Source organism: Caenorhabditis elegans, chromosome III (assembly GCF_000002985.6).
Source record: "Caenorhabditis elegans chromosome III".
NCBI classification, from domain to species: Eukaryota; Metazoa; Nematoda; class Chromadorea; order Rhabditida; family Rhabditidae; genus Caenorhabditis; species Caenorhabditis elegans.
Genome location: NC_003281.10, coordinates 7,527,777 through 7,548,816, shown reverse-complemented (window position 1 = coordinate 7,548,816; position 21,040 = coordinate 7,527,777). Strand labels below are relative to the sequence as shown.

At 33.7% G+C, this 21,040-nt stretch overlaps 1 protein-coding gene, 1 long non-coding RNA gene and 5 other non-coding genes across 7 annotated transcripts; 4 read left to right on the top strand and 3 right to left on the bottom strand.

The window, feature by feature from the left end:
* Window positions 1-3,661: 3,661 nt before the first annotated feature.
* Window positions 3,662-3,760, top strand: mir-231. Its single transcript, NR_002373.2, has one exon. It is a non-coding gene; the product is annotated as a pre-microRNA mir-231 (primary transcript).
* Window positions 3,753-5,341, top strand: linc-57. The gene is made up of 2 exons (NR_101832.1): window positions 3,753-3,777; window positions 4,955-5,341. It is a non-coding gene; the product is annotated as a long non-coding RNA linc-57 (long non-coding RNA).
* Window positions 5,342-11,928: 6,587 nt separating this feature from the next.
* On the bottom strand, window positions 11,929-12,081 carry C07H6.16. The gene has a single exon (NR_052458.1). It is a non-coding gene; the product is annotated as an Unclassified non-coding RNA C07H6.16 (non-coding RNA).
* On the top strand, window positions 11,929-12,117 carry C07H6.12. Its single transcript, NR_052457.1, has one exon. It is a non-coding gene; the product is annotated as an Unclassified non-coding RNA C07H6.12 (non-coding RNA).
* Window positions 12,118-12,184: 67 nt separating this feature from the next.
* Window positions 12,185-20,176, top strand: lin-39 (Homeobox protein lin-39). Its single transcript, NM_001025993.5, has 6 exons — window positions 12,185-12,227; window positions 14,117-14,416; window positions 15,983-16,160; window positions 18,841-18,986; window positions 19,031-19,081; window positions 19,615-20,176. Exons 2-6 carry the CDS (start codon window positions 14,117-14,119, stop codon window positions 19,699-19,701), a joined length of 762 nt encoding a protein of 253 aa, NP_001021164.1. The 5' UTR covers window positions 12,185-12,227; the 3' UTR covers window positions 19,702-20,176.
* C07H6.18 lies at window positions 16,516-16,656 on the bottom strand. Its single transcript, NR_052456.1, has one exon. It is a non-coding gene; the product is annotated as an Unclassified non-coding RNA C07H6.18 (non-coding RNA).
* On the bottom strand, window positions 17,827-17,958 carry C07H6.14. Its single transcript, NR_052455.1, has one exon. It is a non-coding gene; the product is annotated as an Unclassified non-coding RNA C07H6.14 (non-coding RNA).
* Window positions 20,177-21,040: the final 864 nt, after the last annotated feature.

Below are 21,040 nucleotides of genomic sequence, written 5' to 3'. Positions count from 1 at the left end.
AAATTTCAATTTGAATAAAATATTTGACAGTGCTCAAGAAGTATATCTATAGTTGACTGTAAAGGCGACTTTTGAAAATGTGTAGTATATTAATTATTTACGTAACTGTAATAACACTGTTTGTAGTTCATTTTCTGTGCTACACTAACAAAAATTTTTTTGATAAATAAAATGAACACAAAAAGATTGGGGGAGTTGTTTTTAATTTTATTAATTTATTAATACGATTTAATTATCGTAATTGGAAAATATGCATAGGCATCAAGTACACATGAGGTACTTACACATAAACTCATAATAAGCGGATAAATAATAATAATAAAGCAATTTACAATTCATAATTAAACCTGAAAATGAGATCATTTTGCAGAAGAGAGAAAAGGAAAGGTTCAGATCTATGACATTATAAACAAATACCGTATTTCCTCTATTAGTCTTGCATGCAAGACTAATTTTCGATTGACCCGTAGGGGTGCAAGACTAATAGAGACTGCAAGACTATTAGAGGCTGCAAGATTAATTTTCGAAGACCCGATAGCTCTGTTAAATTGGCCATTTATCGTCAAAAATTTGACTTGAAACAGTCTAAATCATGCAAAATACATACTTTTCTATTGTTTTATCAATTATTTTAATACTTTAAAATATAATTTAGCTAAAAAATGGCGAAATTGTTGAAGTTTTCACAAAATACTGCTGGCCTGGCAAGAATAAGGGTGCAAGACTAATACCGTATTCCCTCTAATAGTCTTGCATGCAATACTAATAGAGGCTGCAAGACTAATTTTCGATTGGTCTGTAGGGGTGCAAGACTAATAGAAGCTGCAAGACTAATAGAGGAAATACGGTACATTATAACGAAATATAATTATAAATAGTCAGAGCAAGAGTGTTTTGCTCGATGTTCGAAATTTGCTATATTTGTCTATAGAAAAATTCATTAGTGTCAAGTTCGGCAAATCAACAGTACTGCTCATTTTTATATGATAATCCAACTCCCAATATCAAAAGAAATTGCTGAAAAATAGAAAAAAAATGGGTTTGATTTGAAAATTTGTTTTGGCTTTTGAACGAAATAGCTGAATAAATCTCAAGTTGGCTGATATTTGAAATTAGCCAAAGGTTACCATAGATTTTTTGTCAAATGCCAACTTTCAGGCATTTCTTTTTCAGTTTTTTACAAAAAAAAACTTTCTGATCGATCAAATGGACTTTTCTTTGTTTTTATTGTTATTTATTGTTATTTATCACAACTTAAATGTTCAACTTCAAATCCTAAATATTTCTGACGTTACTGCAGTTGCTACCCTGCAAGTCTTTTGATTCTTGACTGTTTTTCTAGGTTATCCGGCCATATTCTATCTATTGCCTCTCAATATCCTTTGTGTGCTACACTAATAAAATTATAACTGCTATTGTCGTATTATCATATTAAGGTTGTCTAGTACCCACTCGACACACACACACCCGTATTGGGAGAAATGATCAATATTTTATTGACGTTGAAGGAATGTGTTTAGGTTGGATTTCCCCGAGCTGAACTTTTTTTGAACAATTGTTCTCGAAATCGTGCATCGCTACCAAAAGCCTCTTAATGTTTAGAATAGTTAGCGTCGCAATAACAAAAATATCTTGATTTGTTTCAGGACACAGATCGCAAAAATCAATATTGAAAATTGGAGATGAGATTTGAAGTTTACCATTTTAGAATTCCGCAAGTACTTCTCATAGAAAGTACATTAAAAATATAACTTTAGTATAAATCATTTGTGGCCAAGGGGTTTCACCTTTGACCTGATTGTCGTTTCTTCGAAATACAAATTCGATATTATTTTTTCCTAATATTTCAAAATTTTTTATGTTACCGCATTTCAGTACTCTCATTCTGTTATATGTACAAACAAATTTTTTATCTCGAAAAAGCATCTATTTTGTTCCATGACCCATGTATATATCATAATGAGTTCATCTTACTATTAGGTCAAACGACACGTGATCCATCAAAACAAACACCTAAACCGTGTAACATGTAATTATGGAATACCTTTAATTCTGTACCATCATATTAATTTCTTCACACTTTTTGATTTTATCTGCCTATTTGCGTAGGTATACAAGAGATTGTGTGACCCAAGGAAACCACAGACATTGAATTTTATGGCTCTTTCACTTCTCTCTCGGTCTCTTTGTATACCTCTTCTTCCCTCAAAATAGGTCGGGTCTTTGTTGCAAAACGAAAATACAATTTGAAGGTTGTTCTTTGCTTTTCCCCCCTACTATTTCATGGTTTGAAAATTTCTGTAATCCAAGAAAAAATAATTTTGAAGATAAATCAGTTTCTTGGACAAAAATGCACATAAGGATCTTGTTAGGAATTTATGAAAAAAACAATTTTATAAAAATGTATGTATAAATGTTTTTTAAATAAAAATCTTTCCAAATAATTTTATTTTTGATTTAAAATTTTTTTGTCTAACTTTCCTTATATTCTTAACTGCATATTTTTGTTTATTTTTCAGTGGCCATTTCACTGGAAACCTAAAACCATTTCAATTATTTCAAATTTTGATTACCTAGCAATAAAAACTATGTCATCCAAATATGTCTAGGTCAACGTTTCCCTTTTTGCATATAATACTGTTAGGATGATTGTTTGGCAAGTTTTCAATTTGGCTTCTTCAGAGATTTTTTTTATGACAATCTCTCTAAAAACCTGAAAACCTAATAATACTAACTTTTTACAGCTGCAAAATTTTTTCAATGTTTCTTTGATCTTCATTTTAACTTTCAATCACACTTTTTGATATTTTTGGCGGTTTATTTTCATTCACATATTTTGATTAAAAATTTAATAATTAACACACTGATAAGTTCTATAAACATGAAGTTATATTGTTGAACTTTTTACAAACCGTAAATATACGGGCTCCGAGAAGACAAAAAAGTGCTAGAAATATTTTTTTCACGCAGCGAATCTCAACTGAATAAATTAATATGGTTTTAGGTAGACATTTCAGAAAAATGGAAACTTCGATACTGTTCATAAAAATATGTAAGGTTAAGTATTAAAATGTATGTCGCGGTAATATAACAAATTAAATTAATTCTTGAAAATGTTGTTGATTGTTGAGCTGATGATAAGACTGTAATTGAAAAACATTTACAGCCGTGATAAATTTTTCTGATGTGATTCTACTTGATAAAATTTAGAACAAAGTTTTTTTTTTCCAATTAAGATGTCTATAACTTCAGACGTATCATAAGTTCACTCTTCCTTTTATTTGTTTACTTTCTCATTCTCTCATTTTTTTTTCCAAATGGGCGTGCCCTTTGGTCATCCGTGTACCCTCTAGACACCTGTTGTTCTTCTCTCTTTCTCTCTTCACCAAAAATACACCAGTGGTGTCTATATGTGTGCCCACAATCCGACAACACCAATCACAACTCTTCCATCCTTCGAAGTATCTTATCTTACACCCTCTAGATCCTTGGCAAGGCTGTTCTTATTACTGCTATCTCTCCGCCCCCGCTGACTAATCCCCTCTTTTGAAAGGTGTCACACCCAGTGGTACCTATGAAAACAATTATATTCGGCTTTTGTCATTCGGATTTTACTTTTTAAAATGTGCATATATTCACTTTCTACTACTATTTTCAAAGTTAGCACCACAGGTTGTTCTGACTGTTTCAAAAGCTTGTAGTATCTTAATAAATAAACATATAAGCTCGTGATCAACAGGCAGAACAACTCGGTTTTGTGTGCACGCTGATCCTAATGTAAGTTTTTTTTAAGTTTTGATTATTGTCTAAAATTATTTAACAAAGACTTTGGAAACAATGAGGAAGTTTAAGCGAAATAACAATTTTGACTACCACAAAAAGCTTAATTGAAAAAAGTGTCATTCATATTTTACCACATGCTTTCCTGAAATTTATGTCAAAATATTTTATACACTTGTGTGTTGACCAATTTTAGTTTGAAAAACAACTAAATTTAATGCTAGTGACAACATTTTTTAAACAGACACAGGCGAAAGTTGTACAAATCAAATCGTGAAAATTAACAGTCAACTTTTTTTCCAGACTCGAGATATTAGATATTTTGCTTTGAGAGGAAAGGAGAAAGCGAAAATGTATGAAATTAAGAAAAAATTGAAAAATTACAAAAAAAATTAGCAAAGGTAACTGTGCAATTCTGCGGCAGCAAACCGTCAGCCATGAGACAAGGTGGGCTCATCGTCACGTCTCAACCGGATGGAATGTCGGAGTCCAAAAGATTTATAAAAAATTATTTACTTGTTTTTAACCTCAATTTTACGTCAATAGAATGTTTCTGTGATTTCTCTCACTTTCATTCTCATCCTCTTCCTCTCTCCATCTCTCTGTGTTGCATTTGCGCACACACGTACGTCTGGTGAGAGTTGAGATTTATGGGTGCCATTAAATCTTTACCCTCTTTTCCATCTTTCTTTTTCTTCTCTTTTCTGAGATGATCCTTCTGTGTTTGTGTGGCACTGGAAGAATAGAATGGCAAGAATGAAAAAAAAAAAAACCTTTTTGTTTTTATTAATGAATTTTTGGCAAACTGTAGGTACATAAATTAGTTATACGTGCACCTGGACAAAAATTATACCGAAATTCAATAGCTAATAGCCTCGCACTTCCATTGCTCTACTTTGACATCTATTATCTCGGTTAGCTTTGGTTTAATAAAATATTGTTCCACTATTAAATATAGAATACAATAATTTGCATGCATTTTTTTTGTTAAGATGTTTGATAAAACCAAAATAACAAGATTAATGTTGTCAAAGTATAGAAACTGTGGTGCAGGTTAAATAAGAAAAACACTGTATAATGGAAGAGGTAGCTATATTTCACCATTTTCTGATCCACATGATTAATATCATTTACAAGAGGGGAAGTGAATAAAGAAGTTATTTTGAATTTTCAGAAGCCTCTAATCAAGGAACCTACCCCCAGCTTCTGCGGACGCCGACGTCGATTGAAATGACCTTGATGACAATCGAACATTTTTAAATTTATTTTTTTATGATTTTATTTTTTTACCAAAAACTTTCTAAATAAGTTTCAAACGTTTGAGAATAAATATTTGTTTAAAAAAATGCCCATCTTCGAAAATTTTGTTTTCATTAATTTTTCTCATTGATATTGCTTTGAAAGTGTCCCTTATTAAAAGCTCGCTTTGTCTGTAGTAAAAACTACAGTAAGATTATTTTGAAAGCTCACATATTGATTTGTTCAATAAATACCTTGTACCGTTTTATTTAACTTTCAAAATCCAATTGTACTGTTGTAAATTGCATTAAGTTAAATAAATAAATAAAATACAGATTGTTTCCAAAAAAACAAATTCCCAAATTCCAATTTGTTGCAGGCCACATCCTCCCATTTGATATGCATACTTGACTCAAATCAGGAGATACAGGAAAACAATAGACTTCTCGAAAGGCGTGTACAACTACATTTTATTCTATTGATATGCAAATTAACAAGATGAAGATGGGGGAATATTGAATAAAATTGGCACTTCATTTGGCTACGTTTTTGATATTTATTTATCTACGATTTTGTAAAATGGTTAGAATAAGTATTGTCTGTTAAGCATTTCAGACTGCTTCAACTTTTGATCAATTTGTGATCATTTCAAACAATTTGTAAGTTTTTTGTTCTTTGGATTTATAAATTGGCACAATCGAGAACTTTTTGCATGTTCTAATGAGTTGCGAAATCTTTTAAATTAGCTCTATTTATAATTGATTCAAGAGTGCATTTTTATTTCGTTTTATTGAAAAAATGTCAACTGACTATATGAGTTAAAAAATTTTTGTCAAAGTGTTTTTGAATGAAAATAAGTAATTGATCTTCTTCTTTCATTACATCCTTTAATTTTCAATTTTTACTCTTCCTATGAACGGCGACCCCCTATGGCGATGCATATGTGTCCATCAAAAGTGAAAATTTCATTTGGTTACTGTAACTCCGCCCAGTATTTTGATCAATTAATTCCTATCGATTTCTAGTGTTTTGTTACTTAATTCGCATGTTTTTTTTTCGAAAAAGGAGCCTGTACGAGAACTTGTACCCTCCTCTTCCCCTATGTTTTTACGAAGCAGCCGTATTTTTTCTAACTATCATTCACAATAGATTTAGTTCAGTATTCCTCATTAGTTGTGACTAAATAACCTGTTCCTGACGGTCAATACAAATTTTCACTCTAGTCATTTAGTCATTAAACTTCGATATTTTGTTTGATTAAGAAATTTGAGAGAATTAATTTTCATCCCTGGGAATGTAAACTTCATAACTAATAGATTCTATCGTCCGTTCGCAGAAACGGGAAACTTAACTTTTATGATAAGTTCCGGTTTAAAAAATTCATAGAAAATCAGCGTGTGCCTTTAAACTTAAATTTCTGTACAATCACTATATCCAGCAACCAGCACAACCCTATCCTTTCTGGTCCTAATTTATCAATTTATCTTTCTTGTTATCATATCTCAAATTCCATCAAAATAGTGTTTCTTTTGATATTACCGACATCGTAATGTATCATTTTATCGCAATTAGTCATGTTATCACACGGGAAGGTGTTACTATTATCAGTTCCTCATTTGTTCCATTTGTTGCTGTTACTTTTTCTTTATCCAGTTTTTAATGTGCTTTAAATTATATTTGGGGTTTATTTTACCATTTTCATATTTGAAGGTCTTGAGGTTTCATATAATTTTTCTAATTATTTAAAGTGTTTTTGCGTTTTTGCGTTGTTTCAGGACATTCTAACGACATTAACATTTTTATTCCTTAACTTTTTTTTTGTGAGTGTAATTATCAAATAGTTCAGTTAAAACCTGATTGAATTTTAACTATAACTCTGCTTAGCCTGTGTCTAAGTTTTGAACTTGGTGGATTTCAAAGTTCGTTCAAATTCAGTTTGAAAAAATAAAATTCTACCAACTTTTAAACAGTCAATAGATTATCCACATATTGCTATTGAAAGTGGGAGATTTTTTTGTGTTTTTTGCTTTGCTGGACAAATATGGCAAGAACCGACCGAATTTCATATTGATCGTTCGTTTTTCGTTCAAAAACAATTACGAAAAATGTGAACTTTAGCCAATATGTACTTGTGGCAACAATCAGATAAAAAATTTTGAAGAAATTTTTGAGAAGTCTCATTAAACATAGAATAAAGCAAAAAAAAACCACATCTCTACTCCCCAGTTATGTTGTTGTGACTTCGGCTTTGTGGAGCCTCTGCATCCCAACTTGGCGGATTTCTAGGTGATTAGCTGCATGCTACTCGAGCCCTATCTTATTTTGACCAAGTTGGTGAACTGAACCCCTGTCTTTATACCTTTATCCTTGTTACTGTTATTCAAACTGATTCATTGGAAAAGTTAGAAAATCTAATATATATTATCTTTAAAAAATAATATTGTTGTGGTTCTCTCCAGAACCGATTTTTTTAATTCAAATATTTCCCATAACCCCGGCTTCGATTTTCCTAGAAACTCATAAACACTATTTCTGTTAGTCATCACATGCTCCAATTTCCCATTTTTCTTTAAAATCCCCCATTTTCTCTCTTCACCCATCATGCCGACGTTGTTCATTTGCATGTTCAGGGGTTACTGTAACATTTGTTGTTCTGCCCCCATATGCTTCCTGCTGTGTGTGGCACGAGCGCCAATAATAGATGTGTCTGGCTTTGAAAAGAATGCCCTATATGCAATCGATACTTCTAGAATCCCTTTGAATAAATGATTCTCTGGGGTTGAAATTCCAGTTCTTGAGATTGTTTAAGTTTTGGTAGTTTTTAATTCTTGAAATTTGCGTCCAGGTTAGTCTACTACTATGATATGTCTTTAAATTGGAGACTTTTAAAATTCGGCAGATTTCCAAACAAAACTACGCTTATCCAAGTTTTTGTCATAATCTTACATTCAAAAAGCAATCAATTCCAATTTATTTTTGAAAAATATGATTCGGTCCAACCAATTTGAGAGTCACCTTTTCACGTTTTTCAATACGAGAGGTACCAAAAAGATGTAATGTTCAAGCAAATTTTAATTGACTCAAAAATACCGAATTTCACAATAAAAACTCTAAAGACTATCAGTTCCGAAATCTTTCTAAATTACCAAATAACTCTAAAAACGAAGCACAAAGTTGTTGCCAATTTGTCTTCCTCTTCATTCAAATAAATCAATGAAGTTCTTCTTCAACATGTGGTTCACCTGTCAGATCATTCACTTGTCCTTCCTGACCAACTTCCGTCAGCTTATAGTCCCTCAATTTGAATTCGCAACATTCCGAGTTCTCTTTGTTCAACTTTTCTCTTTCTCCCACCGCCCCATAATACTGCACTTGCAGTGTGTTTGAAATATCTTTTCAAAGTGTGCGGGATTTGGACTACGGTACTATTTTGCAGAAACGGAAAGAGCTCTTGTTAGCGCTCCAAACGCTCCAAACAGTTTTGTTAAATTTTTTCAAGATGAAGCTGAATAACTAGACTATGTACTTTTGATTATCTGGTTAGTAGTTTATCAGGATTACCTTACACTTGAGTAAGATATTAATTCCTTGCTCCAACGTCGTTCAAAAGTTTCCACTCTTTACTACAAATTAAGTTTGTGATAATTCACAATGGGAAACTTCCAGCCGTGACTGATTGATCGTATTATCAAAACACATTTTGAAATTCATCTATCTTTGATCGTAACTCATTGACTCATTGGAGCTTGAGGCAAAATATTTTAAAAATCGACCCATTTTAAAAACGAATAACTTTATTGTCGCGACATTTTTTTTTCATTTCCTAAGACTAATGTTTATATTCTTCTTTCTTAGCACTTTTTTGGAAAAAACTCATCGACGTCAAATTCATACACTATCATTGCTCATTGCCAATTAAAAAGAGAACTTTGATAACATGAAAGAACAGGGAAACAAGTAATTCTCTAGGTGATCATCAAGGCTGTAAATCAAGAACGAGATCAGATCTTCAAGCATCAAGCTTCAATCTCCCTTTTTCTGATCAAGCTTTTCAAGCTTTCAAACAAACTTTTTGAGAGTTATTTTTTATCAAACTGTATAAACCTCAAGACAATTTATATACAAGCTTTAAAATTTTTAACGTTTCTCTACTGCTGGCGTACTTTTTCAAAACAATTAATATTTTTTCAAACTCTGAGGTTTCAAGAAAGAACGGCAAATCGGATATGTGTTAGGCATTTCAAGCGTTTCAAGCTTCAAGCGTTTACACCCCTGGTGTAAATCACGCTCAACGGACCAAATAACTTCCTTACCGTGCTAATTTGCGTATTTTCAAACTAGCCTATCAAGAAGAATACAAGTCTAGAACACAAATGTTCTACAAACAAAATGATCAAAAATATATTTCTACTTTAATTTGCATTAGTTTTCAGAGCAAAATATCCATTATTTGTTGAGTTGCACATGGGTAAACACATTTTACCAAAAGCCGCCGAAGTTTTTGAAAACTCTTTTGTTGTTTTTTTTTTAAATTTTTTCGAATAACGGTCTGTAACTAGGCTGAAAATGAAAATATCAAAAATCTTAAAACTGATAAAATGTGGCTAAATATTTTTCAATTGCAATCCAATAAAATTTTTCTTCTGTAATTCAATGGATGTTGGGATATGACCGGTACAACAAAAGAGTTTTCAAAAACTTCGGCGGCTTTTGGTAAAATGTGTTTACCCCTGTGCAACTCAACAAATGATTGGTATTTTGCACTGAAAACTAATACAAAATAAATTAAAAATATTTGTGATTATTTTGTTTATAGATAATTTGTTTTCTAGACGCGTACTTTTCAAGATAGGCTAGTTTGAAGAAACGCAATTTACCGAATTTAGGATCTATATCTGAAGTTTTTTTCCATCATAATAATTGTTGAAATCTAAGATTTGAAGGGTAGGTTGAGTTTCGCAGCTTAAAATTTCCCAACATTTAGCGCTATTGGAACTACTCCAAAATTGGCCCAAAATATAAACTTGGTACAGAAATTGATAAAGCTTAGAATAACCTTGGTCGCGTTAAGGTTGGGCAGAAAGTGTTTTCATTCAACTCTTGTCAAAGGTTTAGCCAAACCTTACCTGTGTTCTTTTAAGTGCGGGTCTATTTTCTGACAAGCTTATTTTAATGTTTCGAGTTTTTGAGAATTTTCGAGCTTTGAGTAAAAAGTTTCCACTCATTCTGAAGTAGACGTATAATCTAACATTCTTGATATGGCAGACAGTCTAGAATCTAGTTTAAGACTTTTTTCAATCAGAGAATTAAATGTTTTACTATATTTAGGGTTAAGTTACGCTAAAGTTTCCAGATGCTTATATTCTAGATCTTTTGAACCCTTTTCGTTTGACTTTTTCAGATATAGTTCATAACTCCAATTTTCCAAACTCGCTACCTCTTTTCTCATTTTTCACCAGGCATCCCCCGGTGGTTCAATTTCCTTTCCTTTCATTTCTTTTTTGTCTTATGCTTCAATGTATTCATTACTTTTCCCTCTTTTTCTCGTCATTTGATTAATGAACTTCCTACTGTAACTCATTCTATCTCGTTTCTGTTTGCACTAGATTGGAAGACCAAAAAAAATCAAAATGAGGAATTGTCGAACATCAATTTGTAAAAGAGAGAAGATCCCTACACTTCTTCAACCTATTTTTTCTTGATTCGTGTACCTACAAATGAGTAATTGGATGCCATTCATTCCACACTTCTTGATGCTTCCTGACACTCATAAATCACTGTAAAAGAGACAGGAAATAGACTTGAGTCAATTGCATAATCACTTACTAATCATTTACTCACTTTTTTTTTTTATTTATTACCACAGTGTTATGCAATTCTTATCTCCTTATCTATACTGTGAGAGGTGTGAGGATATTGGATCATTTATAGATTGAGAAAACTGATAATGAAATAAAAAATGTGATGTGTTTGGGTTATTTCCTTTTATAGTACATTATCATGTGTTGTGGCTCTGAGAATTTGTAATTCTCTATGTACTGTTAATTTGAAAATTTTATTTTAATCAAAAAATTAAAAAAGACTTTCAAAGTTAACAAAAGTAACACATTTTAAGTTTTATAAATAGTTTAAATATCTCTGTTTGCATGTTTACAGTAGGGAACTTCTAGAACTTTATTCTTTCATTTTGTAAGAGGCGTTGGAATCAATTCAGTTGCAGTTGGCATTTCTGAAACCTCAAGTTTCGGGAACTTTTACTTTTAAGAACAAGGTGAGGCACTGCTGGAAATCTCGAAGCAATTTCAGATGCCTTGCAAAATCTTGAAAACATATTAAGCGTATGCTTCAGTTGTAGACTTTTATATTTAGGTATCTTGACAATTCCAAAAAATAGTGTTTGGTGTCGACCAAGTATTGATAACATTTAATTTAGCTAGAAATAGCTAGAAGCTTAAATTTTTAGAAAATCTGATCAATGACCTAGAAAAACTTCAACGTTTTTCAAAATTCCCATAACGCCGTTTTAAAATTTCACAGAAATTCGTCTTTTGGTCATTTGAACTTTTTGTGCATACCAGGCATTTGGCTCAAAAAGCGGACTATCAGATGTTGGCAAAAGTTGGTAAGAGCTTTGACAATACTTGTCTTAGACTATGTTGTCGAAACCTTGCTCAATTTCTGCTCAAGTTTTAGCCCAAAGCCGAGATACTCTCCCTTTTTGCCATTTTTCCAATTTTCATGTAACAATTCCATATCTATAAAATCAGAGAGTTCATAAAATTGAGCACATTTCGACTGACTCTTGACAACTTGTCCAATGGGAAAAAGTTGGTCAAGATTTTGTTCCTAAAAGCGGCAACTTAAAAGCGAAAATTCATTCTGCTCAACTCTTCTACTCTTGGAGCCCAAAAGCTTACGGTACCTGTCGTTCTCACCCCATGTCCATCCAGCGCTGTCAGTGATGAATTGAAAAGGCGAGAGCAAGAGATGTGCTCTCGGCTCCACGAACCTCTTTGATCTATGCCGACAGTGGGGGAGATTGGAGAAGAAGCATGCTCCACCCTTCACGTGTATCAGTACGTCTGCGTCTTCTTGTGCGTGCCGCCCGGATTAGAAGACATGAAGTGGGAGGGCGATAGAGGAAATTCCGATGGCAATACCAACAATAGAATTTTGGCAACATTTTTTTACGACCTTCTAGAATTAAGGTAAATCTCTCTTTTTTTAAATCCACTCCTGGCACAAAGCTTCTCAAAGTTCTAAATGAAACTGGAACTTAACTTTAAATAAGTTGAACCTAGAGGTCACCTGAAAAAGTTATAGGAAAATTCTCTACTATTTAAAACGTAGTCTTTAAATTTTGCAAGTTATGTACTTCAAATATCAATTTTCCACCTTTGTGGCAGAAAACGTTTAAAATCTAGTTTATTTCGGAACCCTCTTATATTTTCGCAAAGTTATCGACTAAATTTCAGTATTTGAAACATTTTTAGATACTCGGCTTTGGCTTCTGCTGTTTTTTTTTTGTTGTAGGAATTTATTCAAATTACCTGCGTTCCGAAAAAACATTTTATGTTGCATTATTGGAGAATATACCATTGAAAAATTGAAAACATATCTGGAAGAAATGAGCCCAGATTAGATGTTGCACTTTATGAGGCGTTGCGAAGGCGCCTTTTTACCGTGTTCCCGTTATTCTGCCGATCATTTAAATAAATTGAATCTCACCCTCGTTTAATTTGTGAATCATAGAAGAAAACAAAATGTAATCTTACTTTAAAAAAGCTATTATCACAACTTTAAATTATCCAACTTAAAAGCTTCATTGTCAGGTGTGTGCGACAAATCTACCGAAATTGCTGAGTTCGTCAAATTTCGAGGATTGCCCACAGCCTCAATATTTCTGAAATTTCATTTTGTAATCAGTAGTCACATAAATATTCAAGACATGGAGAATGTGTGGAATAGTGTTAGGTAACATTTCAGAGCTTAGGCCTACAGAGAAAACACATAAAGACTTCTAGTCCATACTTCTTCTTGACCTCATAGATTGCTTACTAGTTTATATAAAGCTATTTAGAGCAATTATCCAATCTTATAAGGTAAAACCCGCGGGTCTTAAACCATGACCACCCACTTGAGCACACCCACAAAAACAATTCGTCTCTCGCAGATTGCTCCTCAATTTATCACCATCATCTTTTCTCTCTCCATTTCCAACTCTTTACTTTTCTTCTCTTTTTGTTCTGTTTCCGTTCTTAAGCTTTTGTTGTTTTCCTAGTTTTAATGATTTCCTAAGGATTAGGTACAAGTAGTTGATAGGTTGATCTAATTCCTTTTGATGAATGCAGTAATTAAAAAAAACAAGGTTCTTAAATTAAAATTTAAAATCTATCAAACGGTAATTATTGCTAATTCGTGTTCTGAAATTTATTGGTTTCAATTATATGTGCCCAGGAATTTTAATAAATTTTAAAGCTCTGATCACCTGTAAAAGAAATTGATGGTTGCTGAAAGTTCTTCAAAATTTTAAGAACTGAATCATCGTATTTAACTTTTGTGTTGAAAATTTGGGCTCTTGGGAGATATTGATCCGGTCATTGATTGCGATTGTACACGTATCTCTGAATTCTAGACTAGCAGCACAAATTGTTAGTTTTCTTGCTCTCACTACAATTGTTCAAATTTAAATACCTATTCTACTAGTTATTCGGTTTTTGAAGATATGTAGACTTTAGGAATATCTGAATGATCTACTTCAATGAAAAAAATTTGATCTCTTTTTTTAACTACTGCATTCATCTCTATCGTCCTCTTATTCTATTCCCTCATCCCTTCCGCTTTCTGAGACTCCACCCTTCGTCCAATAGGAGAAATGGGCGGGATCGGGGAAGGATGGCGCCCGGTATTCTGTCTCTTTTGCAATGGAAGAAAAGAGGAGAAAGAGGGAGACGTCACATTTTTAACAAATGTTCAACCGCCCCGACGCGCCTCTCGTCCTCATTTATTATATCACCTCGTTTCCCCTCCCTCCCCTCATCTTTTCATCTCTTTTCAATCAATTCTTATCAATCACTTTCACTCGTTTTCACTCCAGATGACCACATCAACATCACCGTCATCCACAGATGCACCGAGAGCTACAGCTCCTGAATCAAGCTCTTCGTCTTCATCCTCATCTTCTTCATCATCATCCACATCTTCTGTGGGTGCATCTGGAATTCCATCATCTTCTGAATTATCGAGTACAATTGGATATGATCCAATGACAGCGTCTGCTGCACTTTCTGCTCATTTTGGAAGTTATTATGATCCGACTAGTTCTTCTCAAATTGCTTCATATTTTGCCTCAAGTCAAGGACTGGGAGGTCCTCAATATCCAATACTCGGAGATCAGGTTAGTTACGAAACTTTAAAGGTAATTTTTAAAACAGTATTATATTTAAAAAAAAAACACTACAAATTTAAGTAGATGAAATGATATTTTAGAAAAGTTCAGCAATTTCGAATTTCGTAATCTTTTTAAGTTCTCTGAACGTCACCATACTTTAAGCAAGAGTTGGAGCGTTATAGTTAGGAAGCTCCTCTATTGGCAAAAATTAAATTTGTGTAAAATTTTAATAACTAAAATAGTGTGTGATTCGGGATAATTAAAATAAAGGAATGCTCACAGATTTATAGAAAGTCACAATTTTTTATTTGCCGCACTTTTGACAACCTTCAAATAATTCTAGTTTCTGCAAAGCGCTGAGACCGATTTGGTTAACTTTTGCTAATCGAATTTAATTTCTGAAAACAAACCATTTTGAAAAATAAACAGGTGCTCAGAGACAATTAGTTCTTGAAACATTTCGGGTCCATGTGGAATTTAAATTTCTTGAAAGTTTTTTTTTATTTCATCTGTTTTTTTTTAATTCAAAAGTTCTAACACCCTTTTGGCGCCTCCCACTGGTTTGAAACTTCTGTCATTTCCCGCCAAAAATTGAAAATCAATCAATTCCTCAGCGTTTCTGAAAATAATCTGACAACGCGATCAATTTTATTTTCTCTTTTGAAGTGAGTGGACTGGCGCCTGGTGACTACCATTGGAAGAGTAGGAATTGAAATAAAATTTATGAGAACGAGTTACAAAATGGAGAATAAGAGGAAGAAGAGTATTCAGATTGAGATTAATGATCGTTCCATCGATTTTTGTACTTTTTTAGATTCACAATTGGAAGCTGCAAAAACCTCCAAGCACTGGTACTAACTATTTTTAAATATAAAAAAAGGTTATTTGAAATGTGGATAGTTTTGATAAATATAACAAATTTAATGCTCAACAGGTAGTTATTTTTAGCTTTAAATTCGATTAAGACACACATTTGCTAAAAAGTTTTTGAAGTTTTAGAGCAGAGTATCATTTTTTGGCAAAACAATGGTCTCACAAGATGAATTATTTTTAAACGATTATTCCTTATGAAATAAAAACTTACTCAAGAAAATATACAACTAGAACGACTGGTCCGTAGGAAAACCAAACGCAGTGAGGGAAAATGAAAGAAGAAGACTGAAGAGAGTGAAAGAGTGAGAGGAAGAGTTTCAAGATTAATTGTTCCCGCTGTTTGTCTCTTCTTGGATGCTAAGATGTATCGGTTAGAGAATCTCTTCCAAAATCTTCGCAACATTTCAAATATTGATTTTATTGAAGCTTGTTGATCTAGGGTGCTTTATGTTTATGTTAAATCCAATCGATCGATTTTTCAATGCCTGAAATAAATTTTGAAAGTTACAAAAACAGCCAATAAACTACTTTGATTCAAGTTTGCATTCAGTCTAGTAACAGATAAAACCCAATAGCTTGGAACCAACCGTCCATGATCGATGAACGAAGTTCTGAACAGTTATCTTAGCCATCCTACTAGAGTTGAAAAGCTCTCCTTCTTTCAGCGTAAACTTCAAGTAATTATAAACATTTTTTCAGTCACTATGCTATAATCCATCAGTAACAAGTACCCATCACGACTGGAAGCACCTGGAAGGAGACGATGATGATGATAAGGATGATGACAAGAAAGGCATCAGTGGTGATGACGATGATATGGATAAGAATTCAGGCGGTGCAGTGTATCCATGGATGACACGTGTTCATTCAACTACAGGTTAGTCATTTTTTGAAGAAAATTGGTACTAATGTACAGAATAATAAATCACTTCTTAATTCAAATGTTTTTTCCCACAAATTCCTCATTGAAAAAACAACAATAAAATTATTGATAATTGGTTTGAAAACGTTACCACGATCTCAGTTTGATCTCCACTGAATATCGCCAGTTCACAAAACCCACTGAATATCCATTTATTTCTGGGCATACTAGTTATCAAATCGAATCAAATATCCATAGACCTTTAATGGCAATTTGTTTGGGTAATTATAAATCAATTTACTACTGAATAGTGGAAGGAAGCTACAGTACTCCCCTTCTTTTCCCTCTCTCCACATCATTTTGACATGAAGCATAAGGAAGAAGGCGACGCGCGGCGCCCTCTCTCTCGATAGTTGACGTGAAAGCAGAGCTCGACCCCAAGAATAGTCAGTGGCGGAGCAAAAAGAGAGATGGCATGTCGCGAGCCCATTTATCTTTCGTGTCAAGACCCCCCGCCACTCACTTTCTGTCGTGTGGTGCTGGTTCCTAACCACTTCAAGCCCAAACGATGGTGTGTATGTGTCATTGTTTTTGGTAAGAAGATATTTGATAGGGAATACAAACCGAAAAAAGTTTGCCATATTGAATAGGTTACCGTAATCTTTTCACACTTCAGACGCAGACGCTTAAAAATAGAAAAGATACGGTCTCCGACAGGCGGTTGTCTCTTTCATGTTTCGCGCATGCCCATGTTATCCAACACATCATCCCACCCTTCTTGGTGAAAAATGTTTCCATAATAGAGAATGATGATGGTCACGCGTATGTATGAGTTTTTTAGAAACTCTGATTTCCCAGAAATACTGATACCACATTGTTTCATTAGGAACCATTTAAACAACCGAGGAGTGTTCAGAAATCAAATTCCCAAAATTACTATATAAAAAACGACACGTTTTCCCAAATCTCCTGCTAATCTCTGTTACACCGTGTTCTCCCTCATCACAGCTATCAGAGCAACTTGTCAAAGTATTTGGACTCCCCGCAGCGGTATCTCTCTTATTGACAGTTGATTTGGGTGTGCACCTTGCGTTCGGACAGCATTGTGCACTTTGTGTTATGTCTTGCGGCTTCTTTTCTACTCTTGACACGCTTGTGATCGATGATGATGATTCGGATTCTAGTGGTGAAGCACTGATGGAGGAAATTAACAAGTTGGGCAAGAGTGGAGGTTATCGTAAACTAGTATTGTTTAAGTTTGAGCTTACAGTCTTACCCACAGGCAAATCACGTCATCGGTTGAGCAACAGAAACTGTAGTCAATGTGAGTGTGAGGCTGACTTGAAAAATGAAAATGTGAGAACATTCTGCGGAGTTCAACCTCTTCAAATAAAATTAGTCTTCTTATGTGGATTATGTACTGCTGAAGTTGGTACCAAATACAGAAAGACTCCTAAAATAAGTTAACCCACAGATATTTTCTGTCCAGTCCTAGTTTTATGTATACTGACACTATTTTTTGAATCAATTTTTACATCGATCTCGAATCATTACGAGACTGAATTGAAATTGAAAAAAGCAGAAAACTGAGCGACAGAATAATTACGAATCCTCGAAACCCATACATGGAAACCGATTTTCCCGATTAAAGTCTCACGCGTGTCTCAAAATGAGAGACAAGCTGTCTGTTGGACCAACGCACAGGTGTCTTCAGCAACATTGTCTTTTTCTCTCTCTTTTCTTTCCCATGTCGGCCATATGGCGCAGCGCCCCGTCAGAAACCGACCGGCGTCTTTAGCACAACATCCATTATATGTGAATAGTTGAAATGAAAATGAACGTTGAAAATGAATTGAATCTATTGACTCGTTTATTTCTCGAGATATTTATGGGGATCGAGAACAGTTGTTGATTTGGTATTTTGAGAGAATTGCTTCGGTTATGGAAATAATTTTAATTGAATACTCTGATAGTGAGCTTGAATATTTCTAAAGAATTGTATGAGTACAGTAGTACTGCAATTACAATAATTCGAAAAAATAAGTTAACTCGAAACTTCTGGTATTCATCTGAAAACGATTGATCTTTTTTGCGTGTTCCATCAATTATGAATAATTTTTTCTTCTGCTTTTTCACACAATCTGTTCATAATAAGTCATCATCCCATGTGTACCCTAAATCCAGAACAGAAGGCGTCTAGCTTCTTCCCTCTCCAGTTGTTTTGTTTTGGCACCCCTATCATAAATTGCTCAACAAACAGTCAGCTGTTTGGCAAGAGGTGACAATCTTTACAACTGATATGTTCTATATATTCGCAAGGATTGTCAATTGTATATTATGATGGCGATCTCCTTCCGAAGAGTCTCTCTCGGCCCTAAAGTGTGACAAGTGTGAAAACGATGACCCTCCTCGGGGAGAGGGCCCCGCGTGCGCGCACCCTCATGTCCATCCTCGAAATTCTGATTTATGACTGTAGATTATTTCTGATTCTATTTAGGTCCACGGGTCATCAGAGTTTCGGGATTGCGTTTGATTTTTGGAAAAAAGTAGTGGGTTTTGATCTCGTATCATCTTTTTATTCTGCAAGAACACAAGTTAATTTTGTACCCTCATTGTATTTCTTCGACTGGAATTATTTTCTGAGCAATGTTCAACTAGAGTGGTCAAACTCCGAACTTAAAGTGTTTTATTTCAGGAGGTTCACGCGGCGAGAAGCGACAACGAACAGCATACACAAGGAATCAAGTATTAGAGCTGGAAAAGGAATTTCATACACACAAATATCTGACGAGGAAGCGTAGAATTGAAGTAGCTCATTCATTGATGCTTACCGAAAGACAAGTGAGAATTCAATAGTGTTTCAAATATAAAACACTCTGTTTCAGGTCAAAATTTGGTTTCAAAATCGACGAATGAAGCACAAAAAAGAAAATAAGGTGAGCATTATTTTGTAAATATTCTAGGAAAAACTTACTTCCTAAAATTATTCGAAAAATACGACATTTGTAAATAGTCTCTGAGAATGCTTTACCCAAAAAATGTGAGCTGTAAAACCAATTAAATTTTGATCTGAAATATTTCAGTTCGTTTAAAAAAAGGACTTTTAATGCAGTTAAACGTTCTGGAAACTTTTTGGAAATTATTGTTATTTTCTTAAAAAATATCTGGATTTCTAAAAAACTTCCAGACTTGTCTGATAGTGATCTACCAGTTTCCACTGTTGAACCACAAAAGTATGTTGACATATGAAACCGTGACATGGTGTTTTTAGCTTTACAAATAGAGGTTAGGTATTCACGACTCCCACAATAATTTCTAAAAATTCACAAACTCTGTCAGAAGTGCGTGAGGAAAACAAGTTAGAAGGCTGGTGCGAGACGCCCCGTCAGCCTCGGCCGGGCGGAATGTCCCTTAGAGAGAATCCAACGTGGATTTTTAATAGAATATCTATAAGTTAATTTTATTCCAGGATAAACCAATGACACCTCCGATGATGCCATTTGGTGCAAATCTACCATTCGGTCCATTCCGGTTCCCACTTTTCAATCAATTCTAGTTACTTGCCATTTTATATTTTGAGATCTTTTTGAATTTTCCTGACTTTGAAAATTATCGTTATCACACATTTCTCGCCCCTTCCTTTCTCATGATTTTTCGCTTTATTTTCTCTGTGTCTCTCACTTTTCCACACACACTCTCCCTCCTCTGACTCTCTTTATCAGCTTTACCATACCCGTAATAAACGAATCCAGGGTTCCCCCGTTCCTTCTCGAGCTGAACTTCTTATCTATTTTCCTTCCACACAAACAGAGTAATGCTGGCAAACTTTGCCCCTTTGCAATGTTTTTTTTTTCTGATTATAAAAGTTCTCTGAAAATCTGAAAATCTTCCCCAAATTGTGATCTGATCTTCCAATCTTCCAATTTTTACAATTCCCATTTTTCTTCCATCCACCTGCTTATTTCTTTTTATCATTTTTTTGTAATAAATTTGCTTTTTTCAAAGGAAAAATAATAGATTAATTTTGTGTATTCTTGCATTTTATCATTTTTCGCTCGAACTGATGGAATGCAATTACAAATTTTAAAACTATAAAAACAGGTTTTTAGGAACGCACAATATTTTTCTTGAACGATATTTCTGAAAGTTTTTCAAATTAGGAGTGGCTGCAATTTATTTCGCCAATTCTGCCAGTTGAAAAATATCCGCACAATTTCGTTCCAACATTCTTCATTGAAATTGAGTGTAAAAATATAGATAACTTTTTGGTAGATGTGCTCAAGAACAGCCTAACATTAAATCGGAATGCCACAATAAGTTTGTTGAACTGTCAAAAATAATTACCGTTCTAAATACAAATCTCCAAATTCTCCTACTCCAAATATTGACAATTTTTGTCAAATTGTTATGCTTAAAATAGAATAAAAACTTTTCGAAGCTCACATTTAGCTGACTAAGGATAAGCAATCTACGATGGCCAAAGTTCACAAGAATACACGTTTTGAACTCTAATTTTACTACATTTCACTAGAAAGTGTATTTTTGTAGAATACACTTGAAAGTGTATTCATATTTTTATTTAAAATTTGGGCCCAAATAAAACACTTTCATTCAGGGATGCGCGGCAATTACCGACCGGCAATTCTACAAAATGAGACGGTTGGGCATGTTCCCCCAAAATGAAAAAAAAAAGAAAAACAAAATGAGTCTTATGGTTTTTATAAATAAAGATAATTGGAAAGTTTGCACTTTTGTATGAAGTAAAATCAATAATTTGAAAGGAGACATGGTTAAGCTTAAATTGGTCAAACGAGGCATACGCTGGAATCAAAACGTTTATAAATTTCTCTCATTAAAAAAATAGAGCTTAGCAAAAATAATACAAAAAATGTTCA

What these genes read in the sequence shown, in the direction of transcription:
- lin-39 (NM_001025993.5), top strand. Translation starts at nt 14,117, where the DNA reads ATGACCACATCAACATCACCGTCATCCACAGATGCACCGAGAGCTACA. An exon ending in ACGTGTTCATTCAACTACAG is followed by an intron (nt 16,161 to 18,840) that starts GTTAGTCATTTT and finishes GTTTTATTTCAG; the next exon opens with GAGGTTCACGCGGCGAGAAG. An exon ending in TGATGCTTACCGAAAGACAA is followed by an intron (nt 18,987 to 19,030) that starts GTGAGAATTCAA and finishes ACTCTGTTTCAG; the next exon opens with GTCAAAATTTGGTTTCAAAA.